The sequence below is a fragment of the Archocentrus centrarchus genome, chromosome 4 (genome assembly GCF_007364275.1).
Source record: "Archocentrus centrarchus isolate MPI-CPG fArcCen1 chromosome 4, fArcCen1, whole genome shotgun sequence".
Taxonomy (NCBI): Eukaryota; Metazoa; Chordata; class Actinopteri; order Cichliformes; family Cichlidae; genus Archocentrus; species Archocentrus centrarchus.
This window is the reverse complement of record NC_044349.1, coordinates 26686013-26700499: the sequence shown is the minus strand read 5'-3', so window position 1 is coordinate 26700499 and position 14487 is coordinate 26686013. Positions and strand designations below refer to the sequence as shown.

Below are 14487 nucleotides of genomic sequence, written 5' to 3'. Positions count from 1 at the left end.
GTGATAGTTATTTTGTCCAAAACAAATTCACAGGGCATCCTCTTCAAAAAAGAAGACAAAAGAAAAACAAGAGAGTATTTTATATATAATGTATTTTAATTGCACATAAAGTAATAAACGTAAATAACGTAAAACAAATAAATATAATTCCTCACTCAGTATATCGAGTGAGTGACTGTTGAGTGTTATTACTATTATTATAATTATACTATAAATATGTGTATATAGAGCTATATTGCGCACTATTTACTTGCAGCGCATTATATCTATCTAGAGGAAATGCCTCATTCAAGGTTAACGGTTTTAAAAGAGCAACTGGTTAATTTAACCCGGTGAAGACACAGACAGCTCAGTAAGACTGATGATATATAACTAACTAATGGTTCATACTAGCAAGAATCACTCTTTGCTGTCATTTTTTTCAACTTTGAAATATTCTCCACCTTCACCATCATAGGAATTTTACAAAATCGCTGTTTCATTTGCCCTGTTATTGGTTGCGCTGCGATTGCGATATTTCCCACAGCGCTTGAACGTAGCAGAAGGCTGCTGGTGACGGAGCAAGGATAGAAGACGGGGAGCTACCAGCATCGTCTCAGACCGTCGCAGGACAGAAAGGTGTGAAAATACTGGTCCACCAGATAGACCGGAGATGGGATTGTTTTAATAATACTGTCACTCTAAAAATACTAGCGTAGCCGTCTCGCTTGGTTGTATTTCGCACTAGGGTTGCATCAAGTTACATTGCTACCTTAGCTAGTTTCGCGCTAGCACAGTGACGCTAGCACTTGCTGTAGGATTCTTACATAGTGAAGGTTAGCGACAGCTAGAAGAGCTAACGTTAGCTTGCCGGTTAGCCCCTCATGTATCCTAAGACTATAATTAGTGATACCGTAAAGCTAACCTAAACATTCCTGTTGTTGTTGTGGAATTATTATGGAAATTACACAGTTTGCCAAGGGAACTTTAACGATGGCTGCTGCTGAATGTGTTGCTCCTGTTTGATCGTTTGACAGCTCCGTGTCAGCGGAGATATGGAGACACCGGGGAGAATAGCAGCCTCACCGGACGCCCTGGACTTCACGGTGGAAAACGTGGAGAAGGCAAGTTTCTGGATCAGTCAACCCCTTGTCAGCACAAGAGGAAACGATACGGCAGGTTAAGATGAGGAAGGGAAAGCACGGCGCTTCGTGTGCCTTGTAGACGGTTATTATTACTTTGGTTAAGACTTATTATTATTATTATTTATTTATTTTAGAGCGCTGGTTTCATTTAGGGGGGTGATATTGCTGTGTTTAGGACCTGATCTCACTTAATTTAGCCTCGACTAAATTCTATGTTCAGAAAGAATAATCAGGTGATAACAGGTTGTACCATGCTCATTCTCCAAAGTGCTCTTTGGGGTTTTATTTATCTGTATGAGATTGAATATATTTAGCTGTGTGCGTGCGTGCGTGCGTGCGTGCGTGCGTGCGTGCGTCCATGGCAGTGTTTGCACCAGGTTGCTGTGATAAATCTCCCTCCTTGGTGGCCACTGACAGGGGCACAAGGGAATGGGTGGGGAGGCAGTGGAGAGGATGGAGAGTGAGAGAGAAAGGTGCCCCTGTGGTAGAGCAGAGCTGATGTGATAAAGCTGATAGAGGGATGAGATGAAGGAGGGAGGCAGGGAGGGGTCCATGTCTATGACTGTGCCAGTAAAGAAAGAGGAGGGGGTGAGAAGAGGTTGGAGATGTCACAGAAATGATTAGAGGCAGGTTGAAGGGAGAGAAGCAGATTCCTGTGGGGAAAATGCCTGGATAGATACTGTCGGTGTAATCAAAGGAGGAGGCAGAATAACAAACACTGTGCATGGTCCTGTCTGCCTTGGGATAATCTGTTTTCATTTATTCATCTTTCATTTCTACAAATGGAGAAAATGTATTGTTTTATTGGCACCGATAGAGAAAAAAAAATACTCCCTTTCATGTTAATCACATTACTGAAATTTAGAGTTAACACTAAAATATATTGTGTGCAGTGACTAAAATGTATAATTACTATAACTGGGACTTAAGATACATTTTAGAGAACGTAAACAAAATCCAGGCTCATATTTTTGCAGCTCATCGTTACATATTTCTGTTTTAAATTTGGTTTTGCAATATTGAAGTGAAACCTCGCTTACCAAAAATACCGCACGCAAGCGAAAACAATGCCTGATATTAAAAATAATGTGAACCACATGTGCTACATTCAGCATTCACTGATTTATTTTACCGTCTGAGTCAGGTAGTAGTGTCAGAGTACTAATCATTTAGTAAACAGTAGTTTTTAAAAAGTGTTTAAGAGCATCCCTCTAATGCCTTTGCAAATAACAAAATGTCATGTGTGGGTAGCATTTCAGAGTTTAAGGTGGTTATTCAGATTGTGTGACAGCTTGTGCCAGCATTCAGTCTGTTCCAAGTCATATAGCACTATCTGTAATGTCATTACCTAATACAACATAGCAAATAACAGCTCAAGTATTATTTCCCTTGAAAGATATGAGCAGTTCTGTGTTTAAAGTGCAGTGGCATTTCAAAACTAATGAGATATTGTTTGTCTAAAGCTCAACTATATTTAGAAACTACCAAGTGTTTTTTTTTTTTTATTCTATTTTCTCATTCTTTCTTGATAATTTGGCGATAATACTTTGGTTATTGGATATTGGATCAGTAAGATGCTCATAAGAAGGAAAGTGTCTTTAGGTTCTGCCTGCTTACCTAAACTCATTTTTAGCATCTAAATCAGTTATTTACTTTAATGCTTAAGATGTTGCTGTCAATGGTAATCTCACATATACAGTACAGCAGCATAGAGCTTATGAATAAAAAGATAAAATTGTAAGATTATTAGAGCAGTCATTAAAAGTGGAAAAAAAGAGATTATAGAAGCAGAATAGTCACTCTGCTGCTGTGGGTGTTGGGTAGTGTGTGTGCACTTATTTTATAGATGGTTGTGGAGATGATGGTTCCTGGCCCAGTGTTTCTATGTGTTCCATAGAGCGCTCTTTGTTCAGTCTTGGGTCTGTGAAACAAAGTATCACATTGTCAGGATCTTTGTATGCATAATAAAAGGGGTTTGAACACTGTCTTACATTTCCGCCCAACTATAATTAGCTTTGGGGTCACTATCTGCCAAGAAAGTGGATTTTTTTTAAAGAGGAAATTCAAAAAGCCACAATGTGCTTTTAGGATTTTGCCATTTTGCAGTTCCCCCCCGAGACAAACAACTACTGTACCTCAGGAAAGAAGCACAACATGGCACTGGGTTAGTCCAAGTTCTGCTCAAGGGAACTTTAACAGGGGTGACTTTCTGTTACTGTAACTATCTGTAATCACCCCACACAGGATGCTGTGCACAGGAGACTGTCAAGGTTCATTTAGTAGAGTTTAGCTCCCAGGCTCTCGGCTGGTAAAGCACCTCTGCTATTCGGTAACTGGAAGTAATGTCAGGGTGAGATGGATGTAGCAGCAGGTGCTGTTTTTAAGGAGTTTTATCAAATTTAAAAGCTGAGGAGATGATTCAGCCAGCCAGCTAACGAATTATGGAACATGGCAGCGCCCTAAAATCTGTCACTGAGAAATTACACATGATGTATTAAATAGTTTTTTGGTAGTGAGAGTGGAAGAGTTTCACTTGTACCTTGTACCGATATAGAATACTGTCCTAATACGAGTGTTAAATGAATAAGCTGAATTACTCGCTCTGGGAAAGAGGCTGGGAAATCTTTTAGTGTCAAAGTATAGACATGAATTATTAAGTCGTGTCATGAACGCCATCTTGGTGGTTTGAAACCGGACATGACGAAGAAGCAAATCTGAATGCTCACTGTCTTGTTATTGGCAAGTTGTTGGCCAAAGAGCCTCCCCTGGGTAATCTTCTTGTTTATTCTAATAATAACTTGAATTTACAAAATGAACTTTGTTCTTTAATCAATATAAAGTTGGCGAAGGACCGTTTTCCCATAGGCTTCCAGACAGCCGGACTTCTTTTTACGAGAGGAGTCATCCTCAGCTAATCATTAGACAGAATGCACATTTAAATAACTTCACTATAATCCAGCACTGACTTAAAAAGCATCAAGTCTCTTTCTTGCCTCAAAGCATAGAAAGTATTTGATTCAAAAAGCATTCCTGCTAAAAAATTAAAAGGACACTTTTTAATCAGAGTATAGCATCAAGTCAGTTAAACTACTGGGATATTGATCTGATCTGGTTAAGTAGCAGACAGTCTCCAAAACAGGAATGTTTTACAGGTGGAGGCCACTGACATTTTTTCCCCTCCTCATCTTTTCTGACTGATTTTTCCACTAGTCTTGCATTTGGCTAGGCTCAGTGTTGCTACTGGTAGCATGAGGCAATACGTGGACCCCACAGAGGTTGCTCAGATCTAACTCCTGGCAATATGTGCCATTACCAGAAGGTTTGCTCTGTCTCCCAGCACAGTCTCAAGAACATGGAAGAGATTCCAGAAGACAGAAGGTCACTCTAGGAGAGCTGGATAAGGCCATAGAAGGTCCTTAATCCACCAGCAGGACCTGTTCTCATTTGTGCAAAGAGAAGCAGGATGAGCACTGCCAGAGCCCTACAAAAATGACCTCCAGCAGGCCACTGGTGTAAAAGTCTCTGACCAAACAATTGGAAACTGACTTCATGAGCGTGCCCTGAGGGCCTGTGCTCACTGCCCATTCAGGCCTCTGTAGGTTGATCATTTTAACAAACAATGTGGCAACCTTTTGTTTCTAACGTATTACCCAGTCCATATCACTATAGATATACAGCATGATTTTATTCCCATTGATATCTGATGTTTTTTATTCAAAGTGTTCCTTTAATTGTTTAAACACTGTATTTATTTTGTGATACTAAGTCAGTCTTAGAGCGCTGGTCTGTAGTGATACATGAAAGGTTCTGTAGTTTTGGTTTCACATTTGAGCAGCATTTAAAGCAAGTTTGAAATCATGCAAGTTGTGCTGCAACGTATTAAAAGCTGATTGCAGCTGACAGTCCCCAGTTAGCCGAGTGATATTATGCCGAGGATCGTTTATATCTAAAATAAATAGCAGCAATCCTAGAACTGAACCATGGGGCACACCTTTAGTTAGATGAAGTGAAATAATATTAATGGAGGTGGCCACAGCATGTTATGTTACTGAAGGGGTAATAAAACAAGCTTCTAAGCGAGTGTTACTTCAGACGCTAGCACAAATCGCAGAGAAGAGCCAACAGGAGAAGTGCTGTCATGGGGAATTCTTAGTTGTGTCAGCTCAGTTAGTTACAGTGTGGAGTTAAGTTAATAAATAAAATAAAAAACTGCAAACATACAAAAGCTTTTGGCATCACAGGTGTTTTGCTGTTAGTTTCCTCCATTCCATATTAAAACAGAAGAGCACTGAATATATCATCTCGATGTCACAATCAATATTTGGTCCAAATGTCAGATAGATGCACCTCTATAGTAAATAAAAGATATTCCCTTTGATTCAGTAACTACAGGTCAGCCGTCTTCTGAATTTTGCAGAAAAAAAAATGGTTTATGGCAACAGGGTTTGCATGTTGAGACATTTGGTACAAGAGTTTTTTTAGCATTCATGTGACTGAGCTATAATCACTCTTGGCAATATAGTATTCTTAATTTCTATCTTGGCTGTATGCTGCCAACAACCACCCGCGCACACAAACGATTGTTCTTTGTTCCCTCATTAATCATCATTCCTCTGCATGTCTCTGACTCTCGCAGTGTCATCGTGGGTCAGTGGTGCGATCATGCCTTTTGCATACACTACCGTTAGCTGTGACAGTGACACTTGCAGACAGATGGCTTGAAAACACATTGAACCTGTGGCCATCACCTGCTGTGCGTGAACACAGTGTGCAAAGACGTTTCCAAAGCATGTGTGTGTGGGTTCCTGCTTTTATGCCTTAAAAGCATGCCGGGAAAGAGAGATTTCTATGATCTTTAGTAGAACATAAAAAAAAAAAAAAGGCTGCCTCTGTTTTAGCTTTATTGATCCAATTCTGCTGCTGTGCACTTTCTGTTATTTTATTAAGATCATTTTTAGTGTGTAATGGCTCCTGCCTCATTGATTTGCTTGTTATTTAGCAAATTATAGGTAATGTTTTATAGCTTTTCTCCTAGGTTTGATAGTTAGGATTCATCTAAATCCCTGTGAGTAGATGGTGAATCTGTCTGATAGAGCCATGTTTTTCACCTGCATCCCTCTCCCCTCCTTTTCCTGTTGGAAAAACACTGGCAAGGAGTCTAATGACCTTTGACAGTGTCTGCCAAGAGCTCCGCTTCATCAGGTGAAGCCAGGTGGTTCAGGTGGATTGCCACTGTCTGTAGATAAAATTACTTTTGTCACCTGCAAGTAAAATTAAGAGCTGGTATTTCTAGGGATGTGGGTTTTCTGTTTTATTCTTCTTTTTTTTTTTTCCTTTATATTTACAGTTGTTTAAGATTTTTAAGATGTCTCGTGATTTATTGAAAAAGACAAGCAATGGTTGTTTGTGAGCAGATTAAAGGAGCAAACTGAGCAGACTGTTTAGCATCGTGTGCTTTGATAATAAACCTCGGAAGGATGGAGACACTTAGGCACAGCAGTGTTTGGGATTGGATAAGGAGACGTCTGCGATCACGCAGACTGATGTTTTTAACTCCGATATCACAGCCCAGTTTACAGAAATGGCAGAGTGGAACTGACTAAACTGACATGCACTCTTCCATCCGAGCATGTCGGCTTTATGTCTTAACTGGTATATTAGTTAAAGCTGCACCTGATCAGATATTCACTAATTGGGGGGGTATGCAGATTATAACTTTGGTTAGGTATTGATTTCTTTTTCTTTATTTCTTTTTTTTTAATAGAAATGTCTCTAAACTTTGGCGTCTAGCACCCTCACACATTTACAATAGTTCTAATTATGGCTGCAGCGATTCATAACTCGATGAAAAAAACAATCTCAATGCAAATTTTTTTGCTTCATGCTTTGTTTAATCCACAAATCTGTAGTGCTCAGGTCTCACCGTGTAACCGTGAGCATTTCATCTACATTTGCGACTAAAAATAGACCTACAATAGAAAACTATTTAGGAGCACGCATGTGAATAAAAAGTATTACAAGATTAATCCTGTGAAGGTCCCGGTTTTTCAACAAAAGGCCTGACAACATAACAGCAAAGAGAGGATGATGCTGTCACAGTTTAATGTGGAGCTGGAGTCTGTACACACACACACACACACACACACACACACACACACACACACACACACACACACAGCGAAGCACAAAGAGGTGGAGCCATTACCAAGAAGGTGAGCTCCGGTGGAGCGAAAGAAAACATTTTTCTAGCATCAGGACCAGCAGCACTTGTTCCTGTAATCACCATTAAATGCTTTCCTGGGAAAAAATGAGCAGGAGTCCTTCATCGAAGCACCTGTTCAGCAAGCTCCAACGTGAAGAAAAGCAAACTTTGTATCCGCTCCCATCCACCGCTGTTTGTTTTACACAGCAAAAATGTACAGTAAAGCTGCAGAAGTTAAAATAAAATATGGAGATGAGTTTTTAACTTAGTCTGATATGATGTTTAAAACAGGCAGCTCGCTGAAGGCTGTTGGCAGTTGTCCTGCTTTATATGGCTGTGATACCTGCAGCAAGCAGGGGCGAGTCTAAAGGGGGGCATGGGTTGTACTGGACCATATTTATTTCAAGGCTTTAGAAACATTATTTTGCAGATTTAGATTAATATAACACTGAAATAAAAAAATATTTAAAAAATATAAAAATGAAAGTTATTCTTCTCCATAGGCCAGTAAAAATATAAATGGGCCAGTAAAACTCTGAGCTGCTAACCTAGGGTTGTTGGGTTGGACACTGATATTATTAACATTAATTATTAACATCTACACCATCAGAACATCTGTTTTCTGCAGCAGAAAATGTTGTGTCAAAGCACAGGACAAACCCCAGTTCTGTGAATGTTGATGTGCTCGCTTTTCTTCATGCTCCTTTACAGACACACATACAGACTCTGCAGAAAGTCAATAGGAATTTTTCACAGACTTCTCAGTTATCTCAATTTTAGAACAACTGTTCTGTTGAAATGAAATTAATACTTAGATTTTTTGTTGTTCAGCATGATAATCTTCCATAAACCTGAAGTGCAAAGCAATAGCCAGAGGTAAAATTCTAGCATTTGGGTTTAAATGACCTACAACATGGTCACATGACTGCTCCTCTAATTGAAGAGATGATGATGGCTGTGTTTCATTTAGCCTCTCATTAACAAACACTTACTCTATGATGCATACAAGTTTAAAAATTAGTGGGGTTTTTACCTATTTAGTTATGTTGTAGACTAAAATGTGAGAACATCTAAAGCTCATTATTTCAGGCCTCCAACCAAAAACACTTAAAAAAAAACAAAAACACTTTCATTTTGAAGCAGGGGAACTGTTTCAAAGCTAACTGATTTCTGAGCTTTATTACTCATTTGTTGATGCTCTTTACTCAGTAGGCGATACTCTTGGCCCTGTCAGCATCACAGCGGGTGAACAGGTGGTGTTGTGGAGTAAAGGGTTGCTGACAATGTAGTAAACAACAACAAAACAAATCATTTCTGCTTTTCAGTAGAACTCCTAAGAATTAACATTAACATTTTCCTCTTGCACGAGCAGTTCACCATCAGCTGCGTATAACCTGCTTAACCTCGTAACCCCTGCTATATTATAACTAATAGCTATCCCTGCTAGCTAGACTCCTTACATCCTTGCTGCTGTTAACTTAATTGAAGAGTGGGGTCTTATCAGATTTTACTGAATGCAATAGTTTTGGATGCATTTGTGCATAGATATTTGTCATGATTGTGATTTTTGTAAGTATCTGGAATTTCCTTCTCCCCTGCTTTATCATTCATAATTTGATTCAGATATTTTGCAGGGAGAGGGAGAGCTACTCTTAGATGGGTTTGTTGTCGGTTTTTGCGTGTATGAGAGAGGGGCACGGAGGTGCTGAGTGAAATGATTGCACTCCGTGCTGATCGTCAATAAAATAAGATTTAAATGGTGAGAAAAAAAAAAAAAATAGAAAATCAGTACAAGGAAGCTGAATTTATTGAAATGCCACAAATCATTTAATGTATGGGAAGCATTGCTCACATGCCAGATATCCTTTGATAGCTGCTCATATGTCTGTCATATTTCCATTTATCAAGAACCACTGGTCTTTGATAAAAATATGTATGGCTTAAAGAAAAGGTTTCACCGCCTTTTATCACTTATGTTTCTCTTAAACTCCTGAAACTGAAGATGGATGTTAAGTACGAGCTAAGAATAAGTAAAGCTGCTTACATCCCATACATATATCACCTATAGCTCTTGCTCATACATACAGTAGCTGTAGAGATGCTACATAACTCTCTGTGAACAGTCAGCTCATTAACAGCCAGCAGCTGTGTTCAGTCTCGTATAGTGAGTGGAGACATGTAATTGCAGCGGAGGATGACAGACATTTAGAGAACATCACCTGAAACTCTGCTTCGAGTCAGGACTGACACTACATTAGTGGTCTTGTTTTTTTTGAGTGTTGCCCTCTGTAACCTGTCATGTTTTTGCTGTATTGTTAAGTCTCCTCTTTTAAACAACATTGTAGTTTTGGGGAAAATGTAAATCCTAGAAATGTGAGAAACGGAGCGATGGGATGAAACCAGATGGACAGTTTAGGCTGGAGGAAGAAAAATAGAGAGATCAGCTGTCAGAGAGAAAAGAGGAGAGAATGACTGGTGGTGGAGGAAGTGATGTGAGCAGGCTTCAGGGGTAAAAGACAAGGATCAAAAGCTCACTGAATAGTTTTTTTTCCCTCCCTGAGACACTATGTGCTCGCAGCCAGCTGTTTCAGTTCAGTGAGCATGTACATGTGCTAGTGCGTCTGTGTGTGAGACAGAGAGAGAAATAAAGTCATTTTTGCAGAGTAGTGCCTCGGCATTTCGTCTGGCACCGTCAGGATTAGAGGTGTCTGTTTAATTAACGCTGGATTTTCCTTTCTTTTATTGCTCTCTCTCGCACTCATCCCTGATCTCCCATTTCTTTGGCTCACTCCTTCTTGTTCTCTCTGCATTCAAGTACTCAAATTACTCTGAGCTCCATTTGAGAGTGCTGTTTGCAGGTCATTGCTTTCTCAGCTGTTCAGATTTTGGAGGTAACCTGTCTATTTTGTGTTTATGTGTTGCCAAGTGAGAAAAGATTCTCATTTCTCAAGGCGTCAGGCTCTTTCCAGCATATAAGCGCTCAAAGGAATGCATCTATTCTCAGCAGGTCTGTTTGCAGACACCCACTGTTGTGATTGTGAGGAGTGTAGTTGCAAACATTTCTCACAAGAAAGTTGTTCAGCTCCTTCATGGTTCAAGCATCTGCAGACTGTATAGATTGGTTTCACTGTTCACAGTGCTGTTCTTCTTTTGTCTTCATAGGCCCTCCACCAGTTGTACTATGATCCTAATATAGAAAACAAGAATCTGGCCCAGAAATGGCTAATGCAGGCTCAGGTTTCGCCTCAGGCCTGGCAGTTTTGCTGGGCCCTCTTGAGCCCAGATAAGGTACATGGTACACACACACTCTCACATAAACACACATACGCACAAAAACTGAAATTTTTCTCATTTGAATACATCTTATCTTCTGTCACAGGTGCCAGAGATCCAGTACTTTGGTGCTAGCGCACTTCACACCAAGATCTCTCGGTACTGGTCAGACATCCCCACAGACCAGTATGATTCTCTGAAGAGCCAGCTGTTCTCCCAGATTGCCTGCTTCTCCTCTGGCTCCAAGATGGTGCTCACAAGGCTGTGTGTGGCACTGGCCTCTCTGGCACTCAACACCATGCCTGAGGCCTGGCCTGGAGCAGTGGCAGAGATGGTGCGGGTGTTTCAGGAGGATGGGGGAGGAGTGGACGGGCGGGCACGCTGCCTTGCATTGCTGGAACTGCTCACTGTCCTGCCTGAGGAGTTCCAGACCAGCCGCCTGCCACAGTACCGAAAAGGACAGGTATCTGTCCAAGCACCTTTTTCTCCTACCTTTGCGTGCAGTGCAGGTCACTTAATAACAATTCCTTTTCAAATTTTCAAATCTTTTACTCAGAAACTCTCTGTGTTTTCATAGTATTAAAAGCAAGCTTTGAAGCTGAAAGCAAATGTTTTACCAAAATTTAAAAACAGGCCAGCGGTGGCCTTTTGTAATATTTTATATAGCTGATGAGGCCAACAAGGAAGTGCTTTCTGAAGGTATTTTTTTTTGACATTGGCTGCCTTTTTGCCAGTGCTTTTACCTGGCTTTTGTTTGCTTGTTTGTCTGTTAAACCACTTAACACTGAACTAATCATATGAAAAAATGAAACCTCATGACACCAGTTTTATGTCTGCACATAACGGAAAACTTGGCAAAGAACCAATTTTAAATTGTGTCTTAAAGCACTTAAACACACCGTTTGTTTCCATTCCCTTAGTTGAATCTATGAAAAATGGCAAAGATAAAAGTTTGACAGGCATAAAATTGTATTTTTGCACCAGCAAGTTGATTCCTGAAGTTCTGTTAGCCCAAAACTTGACATATCTTAGAAAGCTGTGCAATTTGAGGAAACTGGACAAGAAGAGGACCAAAAAAAAGTGCCTGGTCCAAAGTCTATCTACAGCAGATGAACAGTATCTGAAAGTTATGTCCTTAAGAAATAGTGAAAAATCAACAAAGACCTGACACAGGACCTGAGAGATGCATTTGACCCTTCAGTTGATCCATCTGCTGTTCACTGAAGCCTCATCAGGAATGGTCTCAGTGGAAGGGTGGCTGTCAAGAAGCCGTTCTTAATGAAGGGAAACTGAAAATCAGTGTCACTAGGTCTTATGGACTGATGTACCCAAATCTGAAATTGGGGATCTTATCAAATTGATGGAATTATGAATGCAAACATTTTTGATCCTTTATCCAATACCATTTAGAAAGCATTTGATTGACAACTGCTTCATTTTTCAGTACGGCAATGATACCAAACACACTGCCAATGCAGTAGAAGCATGCCTGGATGGATAAACACACAATGGAACACTATCAGTGTTCATGGACTGGCCTCCACAGGGCCCGGATCTCAGCATTATTCACAAAGAACTGCACAAAAAGGGAAGACAATATCCAAAGTAGAGCTGCGAATGTCTTTTGAGAAGCCTGGAAAACTATTCCTGAAGACTCCTTAAAGAAATGACAAGAAAGTTTGGCTAAGAGAGTTTCAGGCTGTGTTGAATAATCAAGGTGATCATAGCAAATATTGACTTTGAAGCATTAGAATGATACATACTCTGTTTTTGCCTTATATACTGTATTTTCATGTATGTTTGCAGATGTTTCAGTAAATCGCCACACCTATTTCCCATTTTCCTAGTAAAATGCAAAGAAATGAGGGGTGACTCGAGGCTTTTGTAAGATGCTGTGCCTAACAGTCACAAATGCAGCTGGTGCCAAGGAATGTAACAGCTACCTCACTAATGGTTAAGCACCTATAAACAAACATGAGAATGGCATAAATTATCATCCTCTGAAAAGATGGACACTAATGAAAAGTGTTTTTTGTGCGTTTTCAATGCTGGTTCCCAAAATTGTCACTCAGTCATCAAAGCTATTTTTAAGTTATTATACAACTGCTTTGTGTTTAATATTAACATTTGTCTGGATTTGTTCAAATGAAACAGGGGACGTTTGTGGTAAAACAATGAATTATATTCCAAAAAGTAAAGTATTAAAAAATATTAGTGCAAAATAATGTCCAGTATTTTATTGACACCAGAATGAAAATGTGTCTGGTGTATGCAGAGGCAAATGCCAGACATGAACAAAGGTTTAGCAGTGTTAACTCTTTTTTTCATCATCACTCTAGGTTCGGGGAGCCCTGGGTCGTGAGTGGGGGTCGGTGTGTCCCTTACTGCAACAACTTCTGCGGAGGACGGACAGCCCGGGAGCCGTGAAAGCTCGCGTGCTACGCTGCCTGTCATCGTGGGTGCTGCTAGATGTGCCCCTGAGCGAGAGCGAAGGACTGGTGCACGACTGTTTCAGTGCCCTGCCTGACCCAGAGCTCTTTGACACAGCGGTAGAGGCAATAGTCAATGCTATCTCACAACCCGACTCCCAAAGGTGTGTACAAGTTTTTGCAAATGTGTACTTATGGTAACCCGAAAAGGGCTGATTGAAGGAAAAAAAAATAAAAATAAAGATAATGATACTATTGCACAAAAGCTTGTGGAGAACTGGTGAAATTACACTGGATTACACTGGAGCTGAAATGAAACAGAGGGAGAAAGAGATTAAAAAAAAAGAAAAATGAGTAGCTTAGGGCTGAGAGCAGACAGGGTGGGCACTGGAAGGGCACCAGGGAGGGATGGAAGGAAGGAGGGAGGGATTGATACAGGGCAAACTGACAGCCAGGGGGAGGAGAGCGGCATTTCTCGGTTGGCTGGCGTTGCTATGGTTACAGAGCTGGGGAGAGATGTCATCATGCCCCGGTTGATTCAGACATAGCAGGCACCCATTACCCCTCCCCTTGGAGACAGAGAGTGAGAGGGTGGGGGAGATGGGACGATGCAAAGGGAAGAAAGGATGCTAAAAGACAGGGGAGGGCAGGGGAAGGTGTGAAAAGTGTGCAAAGATAAAAGACTTCATCCTCCATACCTCTGCACTGCTACAGAGACAGAGGGGGTTGGACGTGTGAAGTTGCTGCTGACAATTTGCTTTAAACACCCCGACATTATGCCTACCAGATGGTAGGAGGACAGTTAATGGCAGTGGAGTTACAGGTAGAACAAATTCAGTCTCAACGTAACACACAGCATAAAATAAGTGTTTCCAGGTTCCTAGGAAAGACTGTTACAGATGTGATCCTTATGATTTCTTTTCTAAATTGCATTTTATTTCCTGTTCCCCTTTTTCAGTGTCAGTATGTTTTCGTTCTCTCTCTTTTTTCATAGTTGATAATAACCCCTCCCAGACATCATGTAGGACACATGTCTGCTGTTTTTGTTTGTCCATTGTTTAATAATAAGGCTAGAGTAGCTAAATAAAATATTATAGTGTGTGCATTAATGAATGAAAGAAAAGGAAACATAAGACCGTCATAAGGTTTTTCCATTATCCCTTGAAAGACAGTCAAAATCCACATTTTATTTCCATCCTCTACAATTGCTTTTGTTTATTCTGTTTTATCTTTTCTCCCACTCTACCTCTGATTCTTTGTGCTCTTCCTTTCCCCTTTCTCATCTCTCATCAGCACTGAGCCCTCCTCCCTGTCTCTTGTTCTCTCTTTCTGTTTAAACACATTACAGTCAACTCATTTGGGGGGATGCTATTGGTCCAGCTGCATCCTGTTGCCAAGCAACCCATTTCCCCTGTCTCAGAGTGTTGCAGTAATTGCAGAGGGGATCAGAGGTGGGGAG

The 14487-nt window shown here is 40.5% G+C and overlaps 1 protein-coding gene across 1 annotated transcript in view; it reads left to right on the top strand.

Annotated features, from left to right (window-relative positions):
* Nucleotides 1-527: 527 nt before the first annotated feature.
* The window catches only part of LOC115778945 (importin-13-like), a 32019-nt gene continuing 18059 nt past the window's right edge, over nt 528-14487 (top strand). The window contains 5 exon segments of the mRNA XM_030727329.1: nt 528-618; nt 1017-1103; nt 10489-10614; nt 10706-11062; nt 12939-13192. Of these exon segments, the coding sequence (XP_030583189.1) occupies nt 1035-1103; nt 10489-10614; nt 10706-11062; nt 12939-13192 (806 nt within the window). The 5' untranslated portion in view covers nt 528-618; nt 1017-1034.